We start from the raw sequence: 25,697 nt of genomic DNA on the forward strand, positions 1-25,697 counted from the left end.
TTGGCCTGAGAGCCGCTTCTCATATATGTGCTTCCCTACATTACAATAACCCCGTCAGGAGGAACCCGTTTTCAAATATTTATATTTATAACAACACATTATTTTTCCTATAACTTGTGTAAAAGTGGGTGGCGACACATTGCACGATGATTGGGCAACAGTAAATCTAAATAGGGATACATTAAAATGACAACGCTTGTGTGGTGATTTATATTTATGCCGAATATATGCTTCTGTAGTTTAGAATGAATTGCTTAATGTGTGCTTACACAGAAATAATTGGAGGGTATGCTGCAACACAACTCATATTAATGCACCGGGTACTGAGCATTAAATATACTTTATTACAACACATTTAGGTTAGAATTGTACCATTTTTAATTGTTTATATCTATTTTAGCTATTTATTTACTTGACATGTTTTCTGCTTGTTTCTTTTCCGTCCCAGTATTCGGTCACAGTAAAAATAAAAAGAATCCTGCAGGGATGGATATAGTATGGAGATTTAAAATGAATTCGTCACTATTTTATTTTCTAGAGAGAAAGTGGAGTTTGAAGTCTCTCCTCGGGTGTCGCTCCTCTCCTCCATCCTGTGCAAGCCTCATGCTTCTTCTTTTTTTCCCCACCCCAGCCCTCGAGAGGGAAGATTTAGGGAGGCCGGCTTCCAGTCAACGCGGAGCGACTCGACCCGGGCAGAAAAACTTGAGAAGCGTCGATCGGGCATTAGAGGATGTTGGAGGGACAATGTGAAGACTTGCAGTGAGTAGCGGCGCTGTTGCTGGAGAACTCGAACGCAAGCGGGGAAAGATGGCAAGGAGGCGCATCCACACGTTCCTCGCTCCGCTTCTGCTGGGACTTTTCCTCCTCCATGTGTCGGTGAAAGGAGTGCAACAACAGCAGCAGCAGGAGGAGGAGGAGGAGGAGGAAAGGTCCTGCCAGGGCGCCTTCGACCTCTACTTTGTCCTGGACAAGTGAGTGTCTCTTATTATTTATGGCTTTTGTTACTTTCTCATGGCTGCGCTCTGCCGCGCAACCACCCCGTAGGTTGGGAACGGGTGGCACACCGGCCTGGTACTTCAGCGTCATTTTGGATAAAGAAGAACCAGTATACAGTCGAACCGAACTGGGAAATCCCCTCGTTTGGTTTTAAAAGACAAAGATCTCAAACAATGAAGCGCTCGGGGTGTGCAATGCGGTTAGGATGACTCGGGTCATCCGTGCAAGTGCGCACAGACTTGATGAAGCTTTTTTTCTTTTGTGATTTTAATATGTTTTATTGGGCCGTGTTGTTCTTTTGGCCGGGTTCATAACGGCGAGGGAAACAGAGCAAGCAGAGCCACGGGATGTGGGCTGGGCTTGGCAGGATTGAGTTTCAGGCTGATGACGCCTCCCTTGCCTGCATGGCGAAGACAGCTGCAGGCTGTGTCCTGTGTAGGCTTTAAATCTGCAATCCTCATACGCCTTTGCTATTGTTTGATCGTGGAAGAGATTGCACGAAGGAATATCTGGTTACAGCACACCTGGGCAATACAAAGGAAGTCTGTATGAAAAATTAAGCCTTAAAAAAAGATCAGTTGTGACTCACTAAAATGGTGTGGATTGAACTTTAAATAGAAATTGGAAAGGGGGCGTTTGCGCCGTTGTGGGCATCAACAGAGCAGACATAATTATTCCGTACCTCTGGGCGTCTGTAGAAATGGAAAAGCAAAGGAGGCCGAGCAGTGTGGTGCCTGCATATGCTCAGACATGATAATTGACATTTTTATCATTTCTGAGTTTGAGCTAAAATGATGCACATGGTTGCAGAGAGATTAGACACGTCAAAACATGCTGCAAGCAGACCGGATAAGGGTTGAAAAATGAGACCTAGTAAAATGTAATGATTTGCATAGCTTGCTGTTACATGTCCTCAATTTCCCTTAAACGAGCTGCAAAGTCAACATTTTGAATGACATTTCACTCTTTGGGGTGTCCACGGCAACATCTGTCAGCTGCTCTTCACTCTTTACCCTTTGCTTCTGAAAGTTTAAGAAGAGCCCGAGGAGTGTGCGTCACGCATGGCCAGCTTTCCCGGTGCTTGGACCTCGGCATGTCTCAGCAGGCCTCCAGGAAGAAGTTGCTTTTTTTCCAAACCAATTTATCAGCCTTTTTCCCTTCTTTAATGCCACATGGTGACCCCGTTCAGCAGCATCTCAGCGGGAGAGAACTAAGGCGTCCAGCATTCTGAGAAAATAAATCTAGATGGACAGAATGAAAAGAGAATCATCAGCTCCCTGCATTCCTACACTAAATGTCTGACCTACACTAAATAGCAGGCGAACTATTTCCTTTGTAACCCACAAATAGAGAAATATGTGTTGGAGGTTGTAGTGGAATTTAGAATTGTGTGCTCAATACTTACAGTCTGCCTTCTTTTACAATACATGTAAAAGAGTTACAATTTGTATCTCAGATAAAAATCTGATGGCAATCATGCGGAACTGGAGCCTTCGGAGGAATTAGAGCATGTACAGAAAATTTGGGATTGGTCTCAGACATTACTCAAACGTCAAAGACAATCGACTCCACCCGTTTTTATTTTGCCTTATTAACAAGTACTAGCGGTCATCTTGCATTTATCAATGTATTCACTTTTTTTTGCATAAAGTTAATATTTTATAGCATGATATTAGCTAACTTTCATTTACTCCATCATGCTTAGCTTCACAATCCAATTGGCACTAAAAATCCGACTTCTGTTTATTTGATCGAGAATCCTGAAACTGAAAAAGAGAACTTTGCAAACCTTTATTTGGTATTGTGAGGACTGTGTCCTGAGTAGATGCCTTCTGGAACTTTTATCTTGTCCTCCTGTCTAGGAAAAAGATAAGTGGAGCAGGAAGTGGCTGGTTAAATGGGTGGTACAAAAGAAAGGCATCATGAATCTAAACAGCTTTGACTTTCTTCCCTTTTACGAGCCTGTTCCACTCTTCAGATCGCCCGCCCGCCACTCTCCGTCCATGTCTGCTGTTTGATGTCATTGCAACCAGCTGAGTTCTACTTGTGCACCCCTCTGTTGTTCATGTCGCTTCCTTTTCTCTCTCTCAACCTGTTGTTAGGCTGCCTGTCCTCATCACCATCTGTTCCCCCTCACCGCCACACACAAACAACCAAACGGGCATGCGCATGGACACACGCAGGCCAGCTGCCCACGACATGTTCACTGCTACAGGCTGCTGCATCTGTCCCAGTCTAACCTCAACCCTCTGGTCCAACAGCAATTAGCCCCCATTAGCAGCCCCTTGGGACTGGGCTTCATTAAGGAGATGGTCATGTAAACAGTAGCAGCAGGCTAAGCAGGAAGGCTAACAGGTTACATTGCAACATAGTGGAATGTGACCAAAGACATTGCAATCTTACCCTCATGCTTTGCACTTATGCAACATTGAAACACGCAAATGTTAAAAAGTGTCGTTGCATTTTCCCTGAAGTTGCATTTCTTCATTTGTCTTTGGGAATCAGAATTTTCAAAATGATGAATATCTGACTTTTGCTGTTGTTTTCCCAAATAACTGTAAATAAATCAAATCCCTGCCAACAGTGCTTTTTCTTCCTTTTACAGATCTGGAAGTGTGAAGCATCACTGGATTGAGATTTACTCTTTTGTAGAGCAGCTGGCAGAGAAATTTATCAGGTATAGTCATTATTGTCACTATTTGCCAAGCGGTGGGAAGTTTAAAAGTGGCTTAAATCCTTAGGGAACTCAGTTTCAATACATGTAACCATTTGAAAAATATTTATAGCTAAATAAAATACTTGTGTGGAGTCAGAAAATGGTATCCACTAATAATTGATAAATAATTTTTCAATAATGTCTTTTTTTTTTGCACATTCAGTGTAACTTCCAAATATTTCCACTAACGGTGAGCGCATCAATTAAAAAAACAACAATAACTTATGATACGAAAATTGCTCAAGCAGTGCGACCCAGCAGAATATACAAATAGAAAAAGCAGAGAAATATGGAGTGAGAAAAAGGACTAAAATACTGCAGAAACCAAGAGAGGAGTATAGAAATAACATAACATAGCAGACCTTTTACCCACAGCCATATTACCCAAATCTAAAATTACAAGTGGAATTTATGCAGTCATTTATGGAATCTGTCAAATTTATGACTGAAGAATGTGAATGTCAAACAACTGTGTGTTCGCAGTCCCATGTTGAGGATGTCCTTCATAGTCTTCTCCACGCATGGCAAAATCATCATGGAGTTAACTGAGAACAGGTAAAGCTACATTTGTTTATGACATGTTTATGTGGGAAATCCAAGGTTGATTCGTGTAGATCCTGTCGCAGAAAATCCGGAGTAAGTTTCGGGTGCAAATTCAAAATACAGGCCCACTTTTTTTTTTTTAATTAAGCTAATGGAATGCTGGGAGGCTGGAGAGCACCGCTTCCATTTCTGTTCAAGTCATTCTTCTTTTGACCGCACGTTTCACTATTAAAAAAAAATTCTATGTCATAACAAGGGCAAAATGTTTTTTTTTTTTTATAATATAGCCAAAGCAAAATGCATCAAACAAAATTTATCCTCTAAAATGACAAAATGACACTGAAAAGATTAATACTCACCATTTATCAGGGTGATTTTTTTTTTTTTTTTTTTAAATTTCCTTCTGGGGTGATTTTTGCCAATGCTTCTTTTTGTACCCTTCAGGGAGGCCATCACTGAAGGACTCAGATCTCTAAAAAGTGTGATTGCTGGAGGAGACACATTTATGGACCTTGGCCTTGTGATGGTAGGGTCAGCCTAAAAATTGTTTCATTCAATATTTACCAAATAGCGTAGAATTAAATATACAATATCATCCTATGTCTCTGCGTTGGCAGGCAAACACACAGATTTATCAAGAGAATCAAGGTAAACTCTTTCTACTGCTAATGTACGTGACATCTCCAGCACATTATTTCTCAGGCGTTGAATTTTCGCATGCTTCACAGGGACAGCCAGTGTTATCATCGCCTTGACTGACGGGGAACTGAACGAGTGGCAGTTTGACAAAGCTCAGCGAGAGGTAATATGCAATGTGTCCTTTCTTCTTGCTTTGCTAATAAAAGTCCATATGACACGACTTTTTTTTTTTTTTTTTGGTGGAGCGTTCAGGTTCTAATGTCTTTTTCAGGTGGTGCAAAAGTCACAGCAACACGACTGGTGACTCTTTTTCCTTTACTGCATTTTTTTTTTTTCTTTCCTCACAGGCTCAAAGAGCCAGATCTATGGGAGCCATTGTTTACTGCGTAGGAGTCAAAGAGTTTAACCAGACCCAGGTAGGAAGCAAATTGAATGTGTAGCAACAAAGCAAATACATTGTCCGCGTGTGTGTGTGTGTCTCTTTTTGTCTAGCTTGCGACCATCGCGGACACTATGGAACATGTGTTTCCTGTGTGGGGGGGCTTTCAAGCCCTCAGGGGCATCATTGACTCGGTAACACACACATCCACACAAATACGCACAATTGCATTATCTCATCAAACTGTCTTGCGCTTTAGATCATCAAGAAGTCCTGCATTGAGATCCTCGCTGCTGAGCCATCCAGTGTGTGTGCAGGAGGTAAGGGCTGCGCGGTGAGCAAGGTTCCCTCGTTAAGATGACCGAAAAGAAATGCGTGGGTGTGATTGTGTCAGATGACAGTTATCCAAAGCCTCTGGAGCGGACCGTAAAGTTGAGTAATCGCACAGACGCTTATGACCGCGCGCTGACACACGGCGTATTGTCATTCTCGGCCGGGGGAGATTAGCAGAGTTGCTTGGCCCCAGCATGTGGGCCAAAAGGGGAGGAGGAGGAACTGGAGTTGGTCAGAGGAATTAGCCATGAATCTTTAAGCATGGCTTGCTCCCTGGCCTAGTTTGCCACATCGTATATGCTGAATAGCCACTCTGGCTCCTTTAACCTCTACTTAGGCCTCCTCTCCCATCCTCGCATGGCTGATCTTTGGATGCCAATTTGAGGAAGTGAAAGAAAAAAAAAAAGCCAAATGAGATGGTGAAGGAGTCTCCATGCGAGTCCATGGGATGGATACGCTTTGACATGACCTTATTAGGAATCACTTAGGAGAGTGCATTTGCCCGCCTTGCTCCCAGGATGACCAATGGAGAAAAATCCTCCATTATGAGATTCTCGAAAGAACAAGGATGTGCAGTGCTGTGTATTATTAGATTTGTTGTTTTAGGTATATAAGACGTCATGGTTAAGTAGAAAGGATAGGAGACAAGAAGGACGTGTCCTCATGTGATAATTATCTCTGGCTCGTTACCAGTTTATCAGCCGACGTGTTCCCAAATATTTTCCAACAGCCTCATTTGATATTCGATTGATGAGCACCCGAATGGTCAGTGAACTAAGAAACGCTCTCCAACCAAAACTTGACTCTGGCCTAATTAATGAAGGGCAGCCGCTGTAATGCACTGATCTTATTACTGCAGTACGAATCCTTTGTTACTAAATGAAGCCGTGTAGAAATAATCACAGCATGTATGATTGCTGTGGCGTGACGCAAGATAGTTTGCACTGCTCAGCATCTTACAACCACCATCTCAACATATTGCATCAAACTGTTGTCTCCTGAATGCAAGTCAGGATTTTAACATGTAGAGTTGTTCTTTAAGAGCACACACACAAACACACACACACACACGCGTCCCTCACACTGATGTGAAGTGACCGGGCTGAGCTGCCTGCAAACAGGCCATCAGACTGGACACTGAACATTGGGCCACACTATCAGACATGACAGCATTGACGCCACACACACACGCACGCATGCATAGGGAGAACGTTGAACCTGAGATCTAACATGACAGCCAAGATTGCTGCTTTCATTAGCGTCTGACCCATTCCTCCCCTTCGTTCCTTCCTGCGTGGCCCCCGCCCTGCCCTTTGCTGTCCCGTCGAACTAACGTGATTGAAGGGCCGTCGTTCGGACAAGTCTTACCCCACTTTCTCCGCGCACACAAGTGCCCCCTGCATAACAAAAGCAAAATAAAAAAAGCAAGCAAACGTATGTTTCATATGCTCGTCAAACATTCAGGTGAAGATGGACATGGACATGTGGTCAGCGTGGCGGGCAGCAACATATGTATGGTTCAAGCCAGCAGGAAGGGCGCCACCAGTCCTGACCTGCCATGATTGTGACAGCATTAACCTTTTCGCCTGCCACTGTATGTGACAGAGAGTGTGTGTGGAAGCTAATATAACCTCCATGTGATATTACAGAGAACTAACCTAATATACTGCACCTTATTCACTATTCCTGATTTAAAGTTTAATGAGCAATTCAGTGTATTATTCAACATATTTTTGGGGGAAAAATGCATTCGTCTTGTTTCACTCTTTTGGAAATGTATAAAGAGCCATTTAAAAAAAAAAATTATGGTAATTCATAGACGCCTCTAATTGTTGTGGTTAAGGTCCAAATTTAAAGCAGAGCCCAAGAGCAGGGCGGAACAAACAGGAAATGATGATGTTGTCTTGCGTGCGATTGTGCTTGCATGTGTGTGTTTGTATGTATAATGCTCCCTCAGCTCAGTCAACTTCAGTTAAGTAAAGAAGTCCCTTCAGCAGATTTGCAATGTAATAATAAAAAAAAAAGTGTGACCTCACTTACCTAGTATTAGTCACCGGCAACATCACGTCATCCAGTTAAGAGAAACGCCGCCCTTAAGATAAATGGCTCCTTTTTCCTATCAGAGAAATAAAAATGAGAAGTAACTTTAATAACATTGCTTCATAGACAAAATAACAGTACACATACATTTGAATCAGAAAAAAAGTTCAAATTGCACCAAAAAAATATCGTAGAAAACACGTTACCATTTACATTTGCACAGCACTATAAAATAAATCAATGAAGCAGCAACATCGGAACATCTAACGCGTGTCTATATTTGCAGCAGAGACTTGTGTGACCTTTCAAAAAATAGTGTCACGTACGTATACGCCAGCACCCTACTGTGTTTTTATGCAGTGATCTTCACGCTGGCGCTTTTAAATGTTAAAGGTGTGACCAATGTTCATTTGTATTAGCCGGGAGGTGCGCAAACACACAATCTGCTCCCACTCAGCTCAGGAAAAGGCAAAGAAACAAGAACAACATGCGTGGACGTCACGCGTTGCGCCATAGGTAAGGTCAGAGCTACTTTGACAGCACTGCGCTGTTGTCAGCCCCGTAGGCATGTTTTTCAACCAAGTGTTTTCTTTCCGCTCGCCAGCATATGCTGAGAAGCAGCCACATAGACACTGCGGCATATGCTGGCAAGGCCCTGTCAGTGCACTTTAACAGCGCCTGAGGGAAAGTAAAGGTCAAAGACGTACACGCACCGTGCACTCACGCCTCGTGGCTACCACACACACATATATTTTGGAATAGAAGCACTTTTAGCATTAGCGCCATTGGAACACACTTGCAGGCACACAAATTAAAATGAGAAAAAAATGGCTTGAAGATGATTTTCCTGTGAACCTGAGTCTTATAAAAACCATGTTGCTAAACCGCTCAGTTCTTTTATAATTGAATGAATGTTGCATGAAATTAAATCGACGGTGGTGTTTGTCTCTCAGAGAAATTTCAGGTGGTGGTGAGAGGAAACGGTTTTCTCCATGCCAGAAACATCGACCAGGTCCGCTGCAGCTTCAAATTAAATGACACACACACTGTTGGTAAGTTGTGGTGGCAGACACACTCTGAGTCAAATGGGACCACATGGTTCATCTTCAAAAAAAAATCTCATTTGTAAACAAACCTGATTTAATTTTTCTGTAGACGAGAGACCGGCCGGAATAGAAGATACATTCCTTCTCTGTCCTGCTCCTGTTATCGAAGAGACGGGGAGGTGAGTTGCATTTATTCTTTTTATTTTTTTAAACCTCACACTATTTTTTTGAATACAGACCAAATTTAGCTCTTTGTGTCTTTGCCGGTTTCGTGTTCGAGTTTGATGCAGACGCTACGACACTTGTCCTTGGCCAAAGTCACTGAGCGCGTGCGATCAATCAGAGTTTGTCACAGTTAACGAAGGCAGACACCAATCACAGGAGGAGAGCCCAGGAACACAACTTAATGAGCGCCTCCTGGTTTAAATCTTCACAACCCCCCTCCCTTCTTGCGTATGTGTGTAAATAAGAACACGCGTGCGGTATCCCTATCTGTGGCTGACACTTAAAGGAGAGAGAAAGAGTGTGAGGGCTGGTGTAAAGTTTCCTCCAAGGGTTTGTAGCCCTGCCCTTGGTGATGGCAAGTAGAAGTTTTGGACAGGGGCAGACAGCAAGCGGCTTTGGGCTGAGCTCCAAGTGGACCGAAAGTGGACCGAGGCCCAGCAGCATTCCCGGCCGCGCTGCCCCGGAGTCCTGTGCATAATTATACACTGCCGCCCTGCAGCTTCAGACACCTCCCAGTCATCATCTGTCTTGGTGCTGTCACTCAGATTTCCTGTTTGATTTGAGCTCGTCTGCAAAGTAGTTTTGTTCACAGGGAAACATTCCCTACACAAGGAATTGTGTTTTCACACCATGGCCCATGAAGACTCTTTGACCCGCTGTTTGCCATCTCTTTAACTGCAATATGGATTTTGTCATTTGGGATCGTCCTGACTACACTTAATCCAAAAACACCAATTATTATTCTTATTTTTTACTTACTACATAAAAGTTGCTCTGTACAGTAAAATACAAATAGACAAGAATTGTCACAGAAATGTTGTTTATGCTGTATTGCTAATTTGCATATAAAATACAATACCCGATCTGCAGAATGAATTGTGGGTTTTGGTGTGAAACAAATACATACATTTGTAAACCAAGGTGACCCCCTCTCCAAAAAAAATGTTAGTTAACTGAGGGTCCACTAAAAAGTTCTACCTTTTTAAGTCACTAGAGTCTCTGAAAAGCATCTCAAATTTAAATAATTAAAAAAAAAAAACTGCCTTTGGCCTGAAGCCTCTTCTAATTCTGTTTCAACAACTTCTTTAGTGAGATCAGATGAGAATGTGGTGCACCCTCATCACACAGTGCCCGAAGGAGTCCATTTTTCCATGTAGCTGGAGCCCATTAGTGCACAGTCAGCACTGTTTGACACCTTCAAGAGCAGGTCAGCTGTGAATGGCCAAAGGGTCCAAAGAGTAGGCTAACTGCCGCCTGATGGCCGGTAGAGAAATACTGTTGGTGCAATACCGCAATCAGATTCTTCTTCAACAGGAAAGAAGCCAACAGTGGTCCCTATTTTCACAGCGGCATCCACTCCCAAACTTTCGGGAAGCTCTCGAGGCTGCCACCAGGACCTCATAGCCCCCTTGATCCCCTCCTGCTCTATCCGAGCCTTGTCTCTTAGAATGAAGTCATTGACGCTGACTTCACATAAATCCGTGTTGACTGCAATCCTTCCGGATGCAACAAACACAAACACAGGGCAAAGACACATATAATGGGGCAGATGGTGATTGATAGAGATTGATAGCAGCATGTCCCCTGACCGTATGATTGGGGGGGGGGGGGGGTTATAGGAGTGCCACCTGCATTGCCGATTTCCTCCTTCCGAGTGGTTGACAGTATGAGTCAAGGCACAGTGGTGTCGAGGGTATGGAGGAGAGCAAACATAGTGTTGGCGGGTGAGGAAGTGAATGAATGATGGAAGGAAGGGGGGGGGGGGTCTCAGAAGGGAGTGAGAATGCTGAAGGGATTTCAGATAGAAAAGCTCCTCTTCATCCCATCCCCCACACGCTCTCCATCCGCACCCCACCTTGCAGTGACCTCCCCCCCGTCACCGCCCTCTCCTCAAATGTGGACCCAAAGCTCAATGCCCCCCTTGTCTGTGTCCCCCCAAACCATAAGCACAGCACAAGAAGCCTTTCTCCGCTCTTTTCCCGAAACCAAAAACTACAATCTGCAGCTGCCTCCTTTGCGACTTCTCACTTTGGCTGCTAGCATCTTTTGTTTTGCTCACTGACAAACAAATCTGTCCATTGATTTGTCTATAAAGACCTAAATGTTTGTGAGACCAGCAGAAGAATGAAAAAGGCTCATTGGTCAATTCCAGCATAAATGTCTTCAGATTCTTTCACACAGATTTTTTTTTTCATTTTATATTATTATCTTAAAGTATTCACATTTTTTTCTCAAAATTTGGATTTGAAAAACTATCTGAAAATGTCATCAAACTGGCAGGATATATTTTATTCTTCATTGGTTTTAAATACTTTTTTCTTTTTTAATTGAGTTTTAGATACTCATACATTTTAGGAAAGTGTCCATGTCAGCGTTTTAGAGAGTGCAAGTATGGACAGAGCAGATGGAAGAATGCGCAGGCTGCTTCAGGCAAGCATGTACAGTAGACCAAGCGAGCGTGTCACCTCCATGTTTTGCAGGGTCATCTACCTGCAGGTGAGCATGAATGAGGGCATCTCCTACATCACCAGCTCGGTTCACATCACAACAACTGAATGTGTGAGTAGATTGTGTGTGCACTCTATTTGAATAAACTTCACTGTCCCTTTCAAAACTTATTTTGGATTTCCTCCAGTCCTCTTCCTCTCTTCTTTCTGATGTCTCCTCTGTTGCGTGTGTCATCAGAGGAGGCTGTGAGTACTTTGAATGCACACGTTTGGCTGTATCGGACTTTCTCTTGGTCTAATTGCACCGCCGTGATTTTGCGTGCGTGGTCTGTGCAGTTTGATGGCACTATCGTGCTGATCTCGCTGCTGGTGGTGTTCTTGCTGTTGGCCCTGCTGCTCATGTGGTGGTTTTGGCCTCTGTGCTGCACTGTGGTAAGTTGACACCTCAGCATTTTCACTTCATTTGCAAACAACTCTTTCTGGTCCATTACATTAATATGATTTTTATTTCTTTAACCTTTAGGTCATCAAAGAACCTCCCCCTCCACCTCCCCCAGAACCTGTAAGTCTATCCAGCATGCTGATTCTTATTCTGTAGCTATCTATCAAATGATTATCAATTGGCTATAGCAAGGGTTATTTATTTTATCACCAACAGTGAATATGGAATGCTGTAAGTGAGGGGTTTTCTCTCAAAAGGAATCGGACGATGAAGATGGGATGCCCAAGAAGAGATGGCCCACAGTGGACGCTTCGTACTACGGAGGACGCGGAGTGGGGGGCATCAAACGCATGGAGGTACACACCCTGACCCACATTTACTTCATGGGGGGGGGGGGGGGGGGGGGTAAAACAATTTGTTGTTGATGTTTTTCATGCAGGTGCGCTGGGGGGAGAAGGGCTCCACCGAGGAGGGCGCAAAGCTGGACAAACCCAAAAATGCTGTCGTCAAGATGCCAGAGGAGGAATTTGAGCCTTATGAACCCAAGCCTCGAAAACCTAACCGCCGGACTACGCAACGGAGGAGGTGGTACACGCCCATCCAGGTTTGTCTTCAAATGATGCGTGAAGGTTTTTTAAGCATGTGTAGTGTTCTAAGTGTGTGTGTGTGTCCCATCTCCAGGGGAAGCTAGACGCTTTATGGGCTCTCTTTAGAAGAGGCTACGATCAAGTCTCTCTAATGAGGCCTCGGCCTGGAGACCAGGTGAGTACCGGCTTGCATTCCTTCTTCATTTAGGATGCGGCAAAAACAAAATGTGCGCACCAGACATTGCCCATATGACTATAATTATGGATAGTTTTGGAGGTGCGCAGCGACCACTTCAAAGCTTCGTTGCAGACAGTGTTGTCATCATGCGCTTAAAGATAGAAAACATCTGCACTTATGTATGTTGCACCACACGACAGAAGCAGCTCAAGCGTATAAAATGGCCTCTTGATCCCTCCCATTGTCAAAACCTTCACTTTTTATATAATAGTTCTGTTGACCACCCCAGTGATGTCATACAAAGGTGTAACACTACTAGATGCGCCTATTTTCTAACCTTGGACCCTCATATTGCACTTTAGAACCCCAAGGACGTGTTTTCATCATCATGCTGGTTGCCATGACATCTGCAGTTGTCAATGGTGTCATTGTCAAATGTATCAGTTTGTCCCTTGTGTCGCATCTTCGGCGTATGTAACAGTATGCGCCTATAGTCGAGCAAAAAAGTCACCATTAATGGATTCATCCCCACTTTGTCACTTTTTTTTTTTTTTTTTTAATCTTCTTTCAAGAAGCACAATTCATCTTTGTGAGGACAGACGTTTTTAGAGGTCTTCTCTGTCACTTCACAGAAATGCCCCAACAATGAGCATTACTGCCTTCATGCCCCATTAACTGAGAAAAATGAAACTACTCTTCACGTATATACAAAAGGGGGAGGAAGGGTGGGGTGGGGGGTGGTGCACTTCTGTGGCAAGTGAGAGCAGCATTCAGCTGAAAGGCACAGCGAGCATAAAAGGCTGCAATGACTTCTTGTCAATGAGCCGCTGTCAGTTGAGCTTCAACAAGTGACTGAAGAAAATGCAAGAAATGAAAAAGGATTTACACCAAAACTTGGCTAACACAAATGCAAGCTCTCGTACCATACCGCTTGCGACTCCACAAGGGGGTGCAAATTCACCATACAAATGCCAATGATTGACGTTACACGCTAGAAAATTATTTTGGGGCACATTGGTCCCACAAAAAAAAAATTACTTGATAGAAATGTGGCTTTAAAAAAAAAAAAAAAAAGCACACACAAAAAAGGTGGCAAAAAGCACAAGAAAGCTGGAAATATTATTAAGCATCCATTTTCAGGGTCTCCTTTCGCTTTCTCCTCGCATTACTTTGACCTCGCTGCATCTGCAAACGGCCATCAACGTGCTGCCACTTTCTGCCACACACTGTCTTTGCATTTTACGTCTGCGCCGCATGTGCGCGCTTGTCACTGTAAGTTGTGTGTCAGCACTGCCGAGTGAGCGTCACACAAACAGATGGGCAGTTTAAAGGCCACGAGCCATATTGTGACACAAGAGATTCCCTTCTTTTGTCCCCGCAGCTGATGGCACGGATGCTCCGTCACACAGGACGGCAGAGACCAGAGGGTCCCCCGCGACATCCTCCCCCCATGCCCCCCAACCGCGTCGTCCGTCACCCAATCACTTTGCCTTAAAGCCTCGCTTCGCCCTAATTTCATCCAACACATTTTATCACTCACCTCTTGTAGCGTTTAAGGCTCGACTTTTAATGTCTGCCACACGTCCAAAGCATCCATCCATCGCTTATCCCATTCAAGATAAAGCCTCTCCCAGGGGATTTTGACCTGCTTGTCACAACAGAAACAGAAAACAAGTTTAAAAAAAAAAAAAAAAAAAAGCAAGCTTAAAAACCATGCAGGTGGCCAGCTGACCTGAGACTCAGTTTAGACATTCAAAAACAAATATAACATTTTAAAATAATTTCCAACGTGTAGAAGGGGCGCCATAATGTGTTCCAGTTTAGGGCGAGATGTTAAAGGAAGCTGGCTCACTCCAAAGTGCAACAGTAATCCAGCCGAGATGTGGTAAAGCCATGGATCATTTCAAATATTATAAAGTTAAAATTTTAGACAGATGAGACCAGTTCAACAAAGTTTAGTTTTCCTTCAATTGTTGTCAGCCAACACTAATTCTTTTGTCTTAGTGCTCTTTTTACAGCCACCTCCCGATCCTTCCTGTCTCTGTTTATTCATGAGCCAGAGGGTTCATTCAGGCCATATGTTGCAGTGACGGCCTGCTCACACACACTCACACACACAAACACACTCATATTCATGAGCTTGTGTTCTCATTGTGTCCATATGCTCTCGCTGGTGTTGTACTGCTGCTCCCAAACCGGACTGTTCTCCGCAGCCCAGCGACAAGACCGTGGCGGTCAACAACCCCCCCACCCCCGAACAGCCCTCCCCTTTCTGAGCGGGCTGACCCCAATCAATTACGCAGCCCCTCATATACATGCTTTCGCACAATGGCGCCCCTCAAGCCACAAAGCTACTACTGCTCGGGCCATCTAAATGGCCCCTATGTGACTTCAGGGCCTCTCTGTTTAATAAGGTGTTATAATCAGACCACCAAGGACACAGAGAGCACCCCCCCTCCATTCCTCACAACAACACCGACTTTGCAACCAGCAATCAATGCGGACAATAAGAGAAGCATCCCATTCTTTGCTGCGTTGTAAATCATGATTAGCACCCTCTGTTAACGATTGTGGGCATATTTTGAAATACGCCTTTATGTTGCAAACACATAACAAGACATAAAGCACTTTCTGTTTGGTGTCACAGCGCAGGAGGAGGAAAGGGGAAGACGACAGTGTTTGTGCCTGATTTTGCAAGCTATTGTGGTGCAGGTGTGAAGGGAAGACAGGCCAGCCTGTGTCCGCCCTCAAACACTCTCGCTTCTGTCGTTTAGGCCGTCCCGGAGCTGTGCCGGCGCTCGCTCTGTCACTTCAAAACGGCAAACACTATATCCTCACATGTTAAACAGTACATTTGCTGTGAGTTTAGGGAACATCTTAACATTCTTATTTTGCACAATAAAACATTTTCATACTTGGCAGTTTTGGATAATGTCCTGTTACCATAATGAATAATCAACCAAAACATTTTTGACTGTTCATTTCTTTGTGACGAAAAATTCAGTAGGGGATCAAATAATTATCCCCCCCACCCCCACTGGAATGATGGATGACAAACAGACAGATGGACAGATAGATGATAGAATGGAGACAGCTGGACAGACATGAGACCAAAGAGTTGATTTCTAAACATGTCTGCTGTGTCTTTCCAGGGTCGTTGCATACGCTTCCACCGGGTCAAGGAAGGCGAATCGGCCACCTACACCCGCGCCACCCCCCGCGCCGCCCCGTCTCCCCCATCCTCACCCCTTCCCACCGTTTCCCTTCCTCCCGCGCCCGCCGAGCAGCGATCCCTGGTTTCCAACTCGGTTCCCCGCACCAAGCCCCCTTCCAGAGGGCCCCGCACCGTGCCTCCGTCACGCATACCCCCTCCAGTAGCACGACCGCCTCCCGGGCCACCCCCATCCCGCGTACCACCGGGACCACCGCCTTCCAGACCCCCTCCCAGGCTGTGATGATGATGATATAAGTGGTCCAACTCCTGCAAGCCTGTGGGCTTTGTTGCTGGACAGCAAACACATAGTACAAAATGTATCCTCACATGCAAATCAGCAAACCATTTTGTTACTTCAGTACTCACATGGTGGCTAATAGGAAGAAGACAGCAGGTAGATCCGAGTTCAGTGGGTGAACCTAGACAGTATGACCTTTGAGCAAAAATCTTGTTTTTAGTGATCCCACCATGCATGTTTTTGGAATGTGGGAGAGATTCAAACCAAGAACCTCAGAACTGAGAGGCAGACATGCTAACACTTCAATAATCATGTTTTTTTTGCATCATTTTTCTAGTATGGCCTGTCATAGGAAAAAGGTTCCCTGGAATGTGTAGAATGTTATCTATGAGTAACTTTGCTTCAGTTTTATTACAGGAGATGAGCGACGAGTAAGTTGAAATATGTTTTAAATGTAGACTAGCCTCTTAGTTGCTGCAAATTAAGCCAACGGTCCTTTCACATTTCCCAACTAGATAAAAATTCTTGTTGCAACTGCAGGGCAGTTTTTACATTTTATTTATTTTATTAGCCTGAGCTGAGTTCACTAGGGTTTTTCTTTTTTTTTTTAGGGGGTTAGGGTTAGTCGTTTTTAATGCAAACAAGCCCTTCAGACTGACATCCATTTGTGGCCTTTTCACAACTTTAGTACCAAAGATTGCTTTGTGCTTTTCTCTTCACTTTTTTAACTGACTGAAATGATCATTTGTATTATTTCTGCATTAACAACTTCAATAAACTATTTTGTTTTGGTTTTTTACGAGCCATCTCTTTCATCTAATAAAAGTGATCTAGTTCCGCAAAAATTCAGATGTGTGCAGAAATATGCTCATGGGACGGTTTATGACATGTATTATTTAATACTGCAGTGCTTTTCCTTGCATTAAACAAATTAGCTTTTAACTGCTGTCAGGACACTAATAATCCATTCATGACATTTATGGAGTCATAATGCAAAATCTGAGATTTGTAATTATTTTGGAGTGTATTCAAAGTCATATTTTAAGTTTAAATGTTGGAAGGGATTTATTCACACATGATCTCACCTACAAGCCAACACTGCTCTCAGGTGACCAAGAAAGGAAATACATATTACTTTGGCTACATACACTCAATGTGAAGAGAAGGATCAGTATTCCTGGAGGCAGTTCAAAAACAAACTGATGTCCTCTTACACATTTAAATCATTGAAGAGTCATCCATGATCTTCAAGTTCTCCTCTTACTCTTCTGCATTTTTCTCCCTGACAGCGCCCCCTTCTGGGCACCTCTTACCATGCCCTTGAACTGGCCCTGTAGCTTCGCCCGCTTCCTGTATGACCACAAAATACGCACAGATCATGTGACAAACATCTTGCAAGAAAAATAGGATTTTGAAAACAGCATTCATACCTGCGATTGAGCTGGGCCTTCCGAAGAGGGATGTAAGCGTAAGGGTCCGGTTTGCCTGTCTTCTTAACATCCCCTTTTCCTTTCTGTCAAAAAAGACACGCAAACACATTTACGTATACATTTGCATTTTAAGGCTGTCTTTGTGTTTTGTGCATGTTGAGGTCTTCACCTTTGACTTGTACTCTGACCCAAAGTCTCTGCTGCCTCTCAAAGGTCTGTGGATGCCCGAACCACCAGCTGAGTAAAACCATGGAAAAACTCTATTAATTCACTCAATTCAAATAGCAGGTATTTATTTAAAAGAATATTTCATATAAAATATAAGAAACGTCTAAATTGGACAAATTACTTTGCTAACTTGCCTCCCTTAAATAAATAAACAAGGAGAAATATTGGTTTGTTTCACTAGCATACTGCTTGCTTACATTTCATATGCCGTTGTTACAAAACAAAACTAAACCTGCCTAACCTTAAGCCTATTCCAGCGCCATCGACATGATTGTGTACCTTTATACTTGAGATGTGGCATTGTGTCCATATCATCATAGTTGTCATCTCGAAGGTTCCCCTTTTGTACCTTTTTCTAAAAACCAAAAAGGAAAATAAATAATAAAGTGACTCCATTGGCAACTGTGTTGGACTTTGGCAATTCATCATCACTAAGAACACTCACTCTCTTCACTCCAGCTTCTTCTTGAATATCTTTCATCTCGGCATCATCTGCGAGTAGTGTGATGAATTATTAGAACATTTCCGACTGTTTACAAATAGATGTGAGAGCTACCTGTCTGGTCATCTTCGCCATCCTCTTCTTTGATGATCAACCGCCCGTCTGGCGTCACCTTGAAGTCGTGCGCTGCTTTGGCACTCTTCTTCTTTTCGGGGTTGGTGGCTGCCGGATGCAAAATATTCAATCGTCAAAATGTAACGAATACATGTGTTTGGAAGTTTATGCAAAGTGTATGTTGCTATGTGTAACCGTTAAGATAGTGGTGCATTCCTACAAGAACATTGTTTTAAATGCAGAAATGTTGTAATATTTGTTTTACCAAGCACTCTTTGGGAAACTTTGGGGTCCAAGAAGTTGAGCGGGTCATCCTCTTCTCCCTCTTTGAGCCAGGCCCGACCCTTCTGCTGCTTCCCGCCACTTCTCTTCCTCCCAGCCTTTCCTTCATCCTCTGACGGCTCGCTGTCTGACCCCGCCAAGATGTCCTCAATACTGGAAAGACAAAATCAACAAGATGTCACGTCGAAAGAAGCGCTCTGCGTGGACAAAGAGGTGTTGTACCTGTTACTGTTGGCTTTGGGAGCCTCCTCTTCGCTGTCTGAATCTTCCTGTTGCGGCGCCGCGTGTTTCTTTCTCTTATTGCGAGCCTCCGTTTTACGAATGTTGACCAAAACCTTGCAGTATCCCAAAGGTAGCATACTCTTCACCAAGTCAAACCTGAACATAACAACCTACAATGATGCCTTCAAAACAATAACAGCCCTCTACCCAAATAGATTATAAGGACTTGCAAGAGATTGTGCTTGAAATGTAATAGCATTGGCCAGGAGTATTTTTGATGGTGTAACACGAAGACATCACATTTAAGATGCACTTTATGTGAAATATTTTCCTGCATTAAGTGAAGATGTATGCAGAGAAAACACAATGATTCCTCCAAGCCTTACCCAAACTTCCTGATGAACTTGGTCAAGATATTCTTGAGTTTGGCTCTGAAGTGTCTCATCGCATCATTGGTCAAACTACCAATGCCATCCAACTGGCGGGAAATCAAATATTAGAAACTCCAGTCTCCAACTGAAGTCTTTTTCATGATGTGATATTCACAGTGTGTACCAACCATGACAGTGAGGTGCGACGCCAACGTCTTGGGCTCCAGGATGAAAAGGATGACCTTGATGAAGCTCAGTGCCGCTTTGACCACTTCTCTGGTGCGAGAAGCCAGCAGTATGCACACGTTGCGCAGAATCTGCTCCATGGTGGACGCCTCAATGAAGTCTGACAGAAATAAAAACAATCTGACTTTGACTCCTCGTGGCTATAGTAAGTCTACACACTCACGTTGGAATGGCAGCTCATAAAAAATAAAATATAAAAATAAAATGTGTAGAGTTTGAATAGCCACTGTATGTCAAGGGTCTTTACCTTTATACTCATACACCAGGCGTGTGAGTGCCAACACGGTGCAGCTGAGCATCGTGACGGACCCCGTGAGGCCCACATACATGAGCAGCAGATACTCTTGGATGGCCTCTAAAACACACAGTGTTAATAATTGAAGCTTAAGAGAGTTCTATCGTGCAAACTTCATTCATTCATTCAATAATAATCATCATTACTTCCCTTTATTGAGATTACCTTTAGCGTTCCCGCAGAAGCGCACAAATGCGTGTCCTATTTCCACCAGCAGGGTGTACGCGCTCTGGCGAGCACCCGCCGACATTTCCTTGGTGCATATGATCACCTGAAGAAGAGAGCATCCTCGAATAAATGCTCGGGATCAATGGCTGGACATCGTGCGCAAGTCGAGATACCTCTGGCAGAAGCGAGGTGATGAAGTCTTTGTGCTCTTTGTCGAGTCTTTTCATGATGTGGATCAGACACTTCAGGCGCGGCTGAGAACAATTACAGTGGACAATTGTACAACACGACAAAGCGACTCATTGAATAATCATTCCAGCAGGTCTTGTGATTGTTTAGCTCCATTTTAGCACTACACTATTAGAGCCAATACAGTTAGCAAGATTTGATTTTATAGCATGAAAACGAGCAAACGCGAGACATGTTCACTCGTGTATTTTGTACTCTTTACTCACTCTTTTTGCTGGCGATGAAGCACTTTTCAGATTCTCCAGCAAGACCACCTTTAAAGTCTCAATGTTGGCCGCGACAAACGACCTGCACTCGTCTCTCTCCCCCGCGCACATCTCCTCCAGCACGCGGTAAGCCTTCTTCTGCATGCCCGGTTTCTTCATCTGAGCGAGAACACTGACGGTTTAGAGAACTGGAAACATGTTTGAAGCTTGCGGCGCTTTTGACTGCGCATGCGCACGCACACAAACCTCGAAATATGGCTTGATGAGGTCAAATATCTTTGTCATTGTTGGCTGATCCAAAAAGCGCGCCATGGCAACCACAAGGTCCATCATTGACAACCTGAGAAGTAGTGGATGAACAAATCATTTTAAATCTGATCTCAAATCGTCATTCATTCGAGAAATTGAATGCCTTCTCTCATAGTTTCCATTTCTTAAGGGGAGGCATTTCAAAATAGCTTTCAAACTAAGGTTAGGGTCTGAAGTAGAAAAACTTACCGGATAAACTCTGTGCTCTCTGTATCAGTCAATCTCTCGATGGCTTTTTCCAGAAAACTGTTGATCATCTAAGGGGCCGTGTCGAGTTTGATTAGCACGAGTATCTTTAAACACAACTGCACGTGCATGATTTTTTTTTTTTTAATCCCACCTGCAATTCAGTGACTGTCAAGTAGAATTTGAGAGTTTCAAAGACGGCCATCCTGTAGGCTCGAGGCTCTCCTTCGGCAGGCTTCTGGCTGTACACGTTGAAAAGGATGGGCAGGAAGTTCTTGGAGAAGCGGCCCACTTCGTTTTTTTCCTCCTCTGCAGGCACGGAGAGTGCTTCAGAGACGGAACAACTTTCCACACAAAACAACATTGTACCAGTGGTGCAGCTCTTATTGATGAGGATGCGCAGGGCTTGGCAGACGATGAGCCTCAGGTCGGGCCGTTCGCTGATGGCCACGCCAAGAACGCGGGCGATACTTTTAAAGGAATCCACCAAGTCCACGGGGCATGTGCAAAAACCCGGCAGCATGGTCCAAATCTGAAAGACACCATCCGGTGATTAACAAACATGCTGTTTTGTGAGTATGTATGGAGATCTTATTTGTGCTGGATGCTCAATACAGCACAAAGGACGCACCTGAAGCTGTAAGATCTGATAGACTTTGGCTTCCAGTTTCTGACCGGCTTGCTCCAACTCTTCAGCTACAACACATTGGGAAGCAAAGCATAAGCCAATGACACATTTAAATTGAGCTTGTGACAAATGTTCAGATGTACATCTCTGCTTGAGCGTGGAGGCCAAAGGAAGGAAATAAGAAGTGAAGAAGCCCAGGCGAGTGTTCTTCACATGATCGCGAATGACCGGGACAAGCCAGCTCCGCGGGAACTCCAGGTCGTCACTGTTGACCACCAAAAAAAAACGCACAAACAAACACGGTCCAGTTACAGCCAAACAAGCCCAATTACATTATTACTAGAACTTAATGCAAACACTGGACACTTACTCATAGCCAGTAATGTTTAGAGGCACTACTCTCAACACAGTCTCAGGGCCCATGCTCTGAACAGCGCCCCCTACTGCCAGATCCAGTTCGCCACTGTACGGGAACCGAGGAGTTGCTCGAAGGTCGGCAAGTGACTGCAAAGACTACAAGCATGGGGAAAATCTCATAAAATTGCTCTCATGTATGTTGATTTTTTTTTTTAACTCTCTGAAGAAGACCTATATATTTTAGATATAGATCATAACTATGAATATTATAATTACATTACATCATATCATATTTAGAGGTATCACTGTACCTTGGTCATGACAGGGTGCGCTTCTTTCCCCGCAACTTTGTAGAAGCAGCCAAGTATTTGCAAAACAAAAGGCCAGGAGGCATGAAAGCGATAGGACAAGCCTTCCTCAACAATACTGAAACACACAGACCACACGTATTGACACGGTGACACCGCCTGTAAATTGTTTCAAAATGACAAAAGCTCTGCTACCGAAACATTTTGTAGACATAGGAGGGGTTTCCTGTAGAGGCCGTGGCAGAAACCATTCCAATTTCCTCCATGCGTGGACCCACGCACTCGGTAAGCAGCGTCTGAAACATGAACATAAGCCGACCGGTACAGCATTTGAACGCAGCACGAGTGTCTTATACATTGAGGACGAAGCCATTGTTTACAGTGAGTGGCACTTTTTTTTTTTTTTTTTTTCAACCTTTACTGGGGATTGCTTTACCTTGAGCATGCTGGCGGCCGCAGACACCACCTGCACGTGAGGGGACAACAAGCAGGACATGGCGGCCGAAAAGAGGCGAGGCATGTGGCCCAGACTCAGCGAACTCTGCAAACTACACAAAAAAAACCACTCAGTTATTTGGAACGTGAAGACAAACTCCTGTGATAATTCTCCAAGTGCACGTTACCATGCCAAGTGGATGTGCGCCTTCTCCATGACGGCAAGCCAGGCCAAAAGAGGTTGCAAGTCATTCTCACTAGGCAGGTAGTCATATAAAGCCTATGGAGAGAAATGATCCTTCAATGGTAGGACAGCATTTTGCTTTTTAACATGCTACAGTCTTACTGTGATTATTTGTGCGTTGAGTTCAGGTGACAGGGTTGAGGCGTTCGGCTTCCCGCTGAAGAGTCTGTGGAAGGTCTGCATGGCACTGGCGGTCACCAGCTTCACACAGAAAACACGACAGTAACTGTCATTACGTTACATCACTATAAATTAAATCAAATATATGAACAAGCTAGAATATAAAAAAAACGAAAATGTAGCTGTTAACATGAGAAGGGAATAGGGTATAGGGCGAAATAGGGTTACATTTGAAAAACAAAATATGAGAAGTCTTTTTCATGCATTTTAATTTTGCCTGCATAATGATGAACAATACAGATTAAGATTTAAGTTGAAATTTGAAAGACTTGGTTTTTGAGCACATTCGATTATCAATAGTGTCAATCGATTCCGGTATTGAGAGCAAACAAGCCGCTAGCTGCTTGTTCCAGAAGGCGACATTTTACAGGGATGGATATTAAATAACTTCTCACCACATGGCTGAGCGTCATGACTCGCAGCAACATTTCACAACACGACTTGACAGGCCCGAGAGGGAACGACGACATCAGCTCCTTCAGGAGGCCCAGCACGTGAAGCGTGGTGGTATCTTCTCTGCTTCCTACACAGAGGAGAAACATAAGTTCAATGACTTCATGACCGATAGATTGAATATGTGGCCTACCTCCCGCCTGCTCCATCTCCTTGATGCAAAACTTGGCTGTGGACGCGGCAGCAGGGTGATGAGCGGGTGCTTTCTCCGCAAACATGAAGTCGCTCCCTCGGATGATGGCGCACACGCCTTGCTGTGCCGCTTTACGTACCTACACAGGGGTATACAAAATGTCGTATTGAAGAGAATGACCGGCGATCGCCTAAACTCAACTGGGCTAAGCTCCTCCAAGCAAAAAATTGAAACAAGCGAGCTGACCTTGGGTTTGCTGTGCACGGTGAAGCTGAGCAAGCCGTGGTACACCTGAAGAGTGGACGGGTAAGTCCACACGGTCACGTCCTGCTTCCTCAACAGAGTGGCCAAGCACGATAAAATCTGAGGAGGACAGCAACCAGACTGTCGGTCTGATGTACTTGGAAACAATCAAGAGAAAAAAAAGAGTATTCACCCATCTGAGAGACGAGGACCTTTCAGACGAGGCCTGCTGGGATATGATGTCCATCAAAGCTTTGGTGGTATCCGAGAATTTGGACACAAGCACTGGGGCAGGGACCCTGAAAGCAGCCAATTGCATTCATTTCATGCTTGAAGAATCGGATATAATTGCATCCATTTCTGTGAGGGTAAACCTTTTCATGGTTAGGTTGAGCAGATACGCCACTGCGGCCTGCGACTCTTCTGAATCCACTGCTTCCAGAGTGGTCATCTACATACACACAGAAGAACAAAAAAATTCATGTTTTAATAATGCATTACAGAACAAACCTGAATAAATGTTAAAGTGACACTCAATAAATTGCCTGCACAGTTAATAAAATCTTTGGTTGTTACACATTGGACTTTAATTGATCCATGCATGACAGCTTGGACCCTGGTTGACCTTTTAAGTATCAATACAGAAAAGTCAGCAAACACACTTACCAAAGCAGCAAAATATTCCGTTTCTGTTTCCTTCCCTCCCTGACTGCGAATCACCTCTGTTACAGCTGCTAATACAGCGCAGATCTGCAGGACACATTTAAAAACCAGGTTACTATTACATTTTTTGAATGGCAGACATCCACTTCTCTCCTTACCTCTTTGTGAGCGGCCGAGTTGGATTCCCAGAAACGTTGCACCTTCCTGAAAGTCAGGTTGGAGCAATCCGAGAGGCCGCTGAGGAAGGTGCCTGATGTCCTCTCAGACACTGCCTGATCCGGCTCATCCACCATGAACGCATCTTTCTGGCTCGCTGTTTTGATTTCCAATGGTCCCGTCTGCAGCTCATTGTGGAGCTTGAGCGCATCGACAGTCAGATCACTTTGTCCTGATAAGAAAAAAACAGCATGACATTATTTGTTTCGTAGGTAAAACATTAAATGATGAAAAATAACTACACTTACTAAATATGCAGATATTTCACAAGGACAATGAACCCAGCAAATAAAATGGACAATGATACTGTATCCCTATTTACCATCAGAAGGGCACGAATGTGATAAAAACATTTGTTGTGATTTCATCAAAATTTGTTTTACAGTCATACACTGATTAGATCAAAACACTGATATAACCTGCACACTGCATTAGTGTTGGAGTTTGAATTAAACAAAGCAAAGCTTCAACTCAAGCATTATTATAATAGAGAGGAATAGTATTAATACTTTTAAAGCTACTCAAATAAAATGACAAAGTTTGATTGAAGCTAACTGTCCAGAAGAAGCTAAATTAGCCCGGCCCCTAAACCACGTGCAAAATAAATCTTTACCGGACGGTCGGCTGAAAAAGCGACTTTTAGCAGCATGTCGATGTCGACTCGTCTGTGGGTTGGAGTCGCTGCTGTGTCCCTTCTTCCATCGTTTGAGTTTCGAGCCCGACCCGGATCGAAGTTTCCCCGATTTGACCATTTTCACGATTTCCCTGCCTGCTGTGTACGTACACGCAGCACCGTAGTCCACTGTCGCGCATTTGATGACGTCAGCATTGTTGAATTGCCCGGAGTGCGCTGTTGAGCTCAAAATTTACATATCTGCTCAAAACAGTAGTGTTTCAAATTTAAAAATTCAGACGTTTGCAAGTAAATTTTAATATCATAACTGTGTTTCCATTATCATAATGCATTTTATGACAATTCTTTTAATGTAGTGAGTTACAGCGTATCGAATTTGTAAATAAAAGTAGCTCCTGTTTAGAAAACATCTTTGGACTTTCATTTACAAAC

General features: G+C 43.8%; 2 protein-coding genes across 4 annotated transcripts; one reads left to right on the plus strand and one right to left on the minus strand.

Moving 5' to 3' along the window:
• Window positions 1-605: 605 nt before the first annotated feature.
• Window positions 606-16,822, plus strand: antxr1d (ANTXR cell adhesion molecule 1d). 3 transcript variants are annotated; one of them, XM_061284840.1, is made up of 18 exons: window positions 606-971; window positions 3,602-3,673; window positions 4,196-4,267; window positions 4,700-4,781; window positions 4,873-4,903; window positions 4,984-5,057; window positions 5,242-5,310; window positions 5,387-5,467; window positions 5,533-5,593; window positions 8,600-8,698; window positions 8,802-8,871; window positions 11,398-11,476; window positions 11,701-11,796; window positions 11,888-11,926; window positions 12,064-12,162; window positions 12,246-12,410; window positions 12,488-12,568; window positions 15,724-16,822. In XM_061284840.1, exons 1-18 carry the CDS (start codon window positions 808-810, stop codon window positions 16,024-16,026), a joined length of 1,737 nt encoding a protein of 578 aa, XP_061140824.1. In that variant the 5' UTR covers window positions 606-807; the 3' UTR covers window positions 16,027-16,822. The 3 variants fall into 3 exon arrangements, 2 of the variants coding, with proteins under 2 accessions (XP_061140824.1, XP_061140825.1); XR_009715121.1 differs by lacking the exons at window positions 12,064-12,162; window positions 12,246-12,410; window positions 12,488-12,568; window positions 15,724-16,822 and adding an exon at window positions 11,553-11,610 and having other exon boundaries at window positions 608-971; window positions 11,888-11,927; XM_061284841.1 differs by lacking the exons at window positions 12,246-12,410; window positions 12,488-12,568; window positions 15,724-16,822 and having other exon boundaries at window positions 608-971; window positions 12,023-12,132.
• Window positions 16,823-17,062: 240 nt separating this feature from the next.
• On the minus strand, window positions 17,063-25,445 carry rrp12 (ribosomal RNA processing 12 homolog). Its single transcript, XM_061284839.1, has 34 exons — window positions 25,245-25,445; window positions 24,574-24,803; window positions 24,419-24,502; window positions 24,127-24,203; window positions 23,946-24,051; window positions 23,756-23,872; window positions 23,510-23,648; window positions 23,319-23,446; window positions 22,846-22,944; window positions 22,688-22,779; window positions 22,501-22,612; window positions 22,260-22,360; window positions 22,068-22,182; window positions 21,770-21,912; window positions 21,543-21,664; window positions 21,403-21,467; window positions 21,141-21,303; window positions 20,926-21,080; window positions 20,775-20,842; window positions 20,523-20,616; window positions 20,277-20,435; window positions 19,995-20,075; window positions 19,819-19,924; window positions 19,606-19,713; window positions 19,301-19,458; window positions 19,128-19,219; window positions 18,742-18,897; window positions 18,503-18,672; window positions 18,238-18,345; window positions 18,127-18,173; window positions 17,961-18,036; window positions 17,623-17,690; window positions 17,454-17,536; window positions 17,063-17,373 (listed from the first exon to the last, which is right to left on the minus strand). Exons 1-34 carry the CDS (start codon window positions 25,381-25,383, stop codon window positions 17,271-17,273), a joined length of 3,864 nt encoding a protein of 1,287 aa, XP_061140823.1. The 5' UTR covers window positions 25,384-25,445; the 3' UTR covers window positions 17,063-17,270.
• Between the last annotated feature and the right edge of the window lie 252 nt (window positions 25,446-25,697).

Source organism: Syngnathus typhle, linkage group LG8 (assembly GCF_033458585.1).
Source record: "Syngnathus typhle isolate RoL2023-S1 ecotype Sweden linkage group LG8, RoL_Styp_1.0, whole genome shotgun sequence".
Taxonomy (NCBI): Eukaryota; Metazoa; Chordata; class Actinopteri; order Syngnathiformes; family Syngnathidae; genus Syngnathus; species Syngnathus typhle.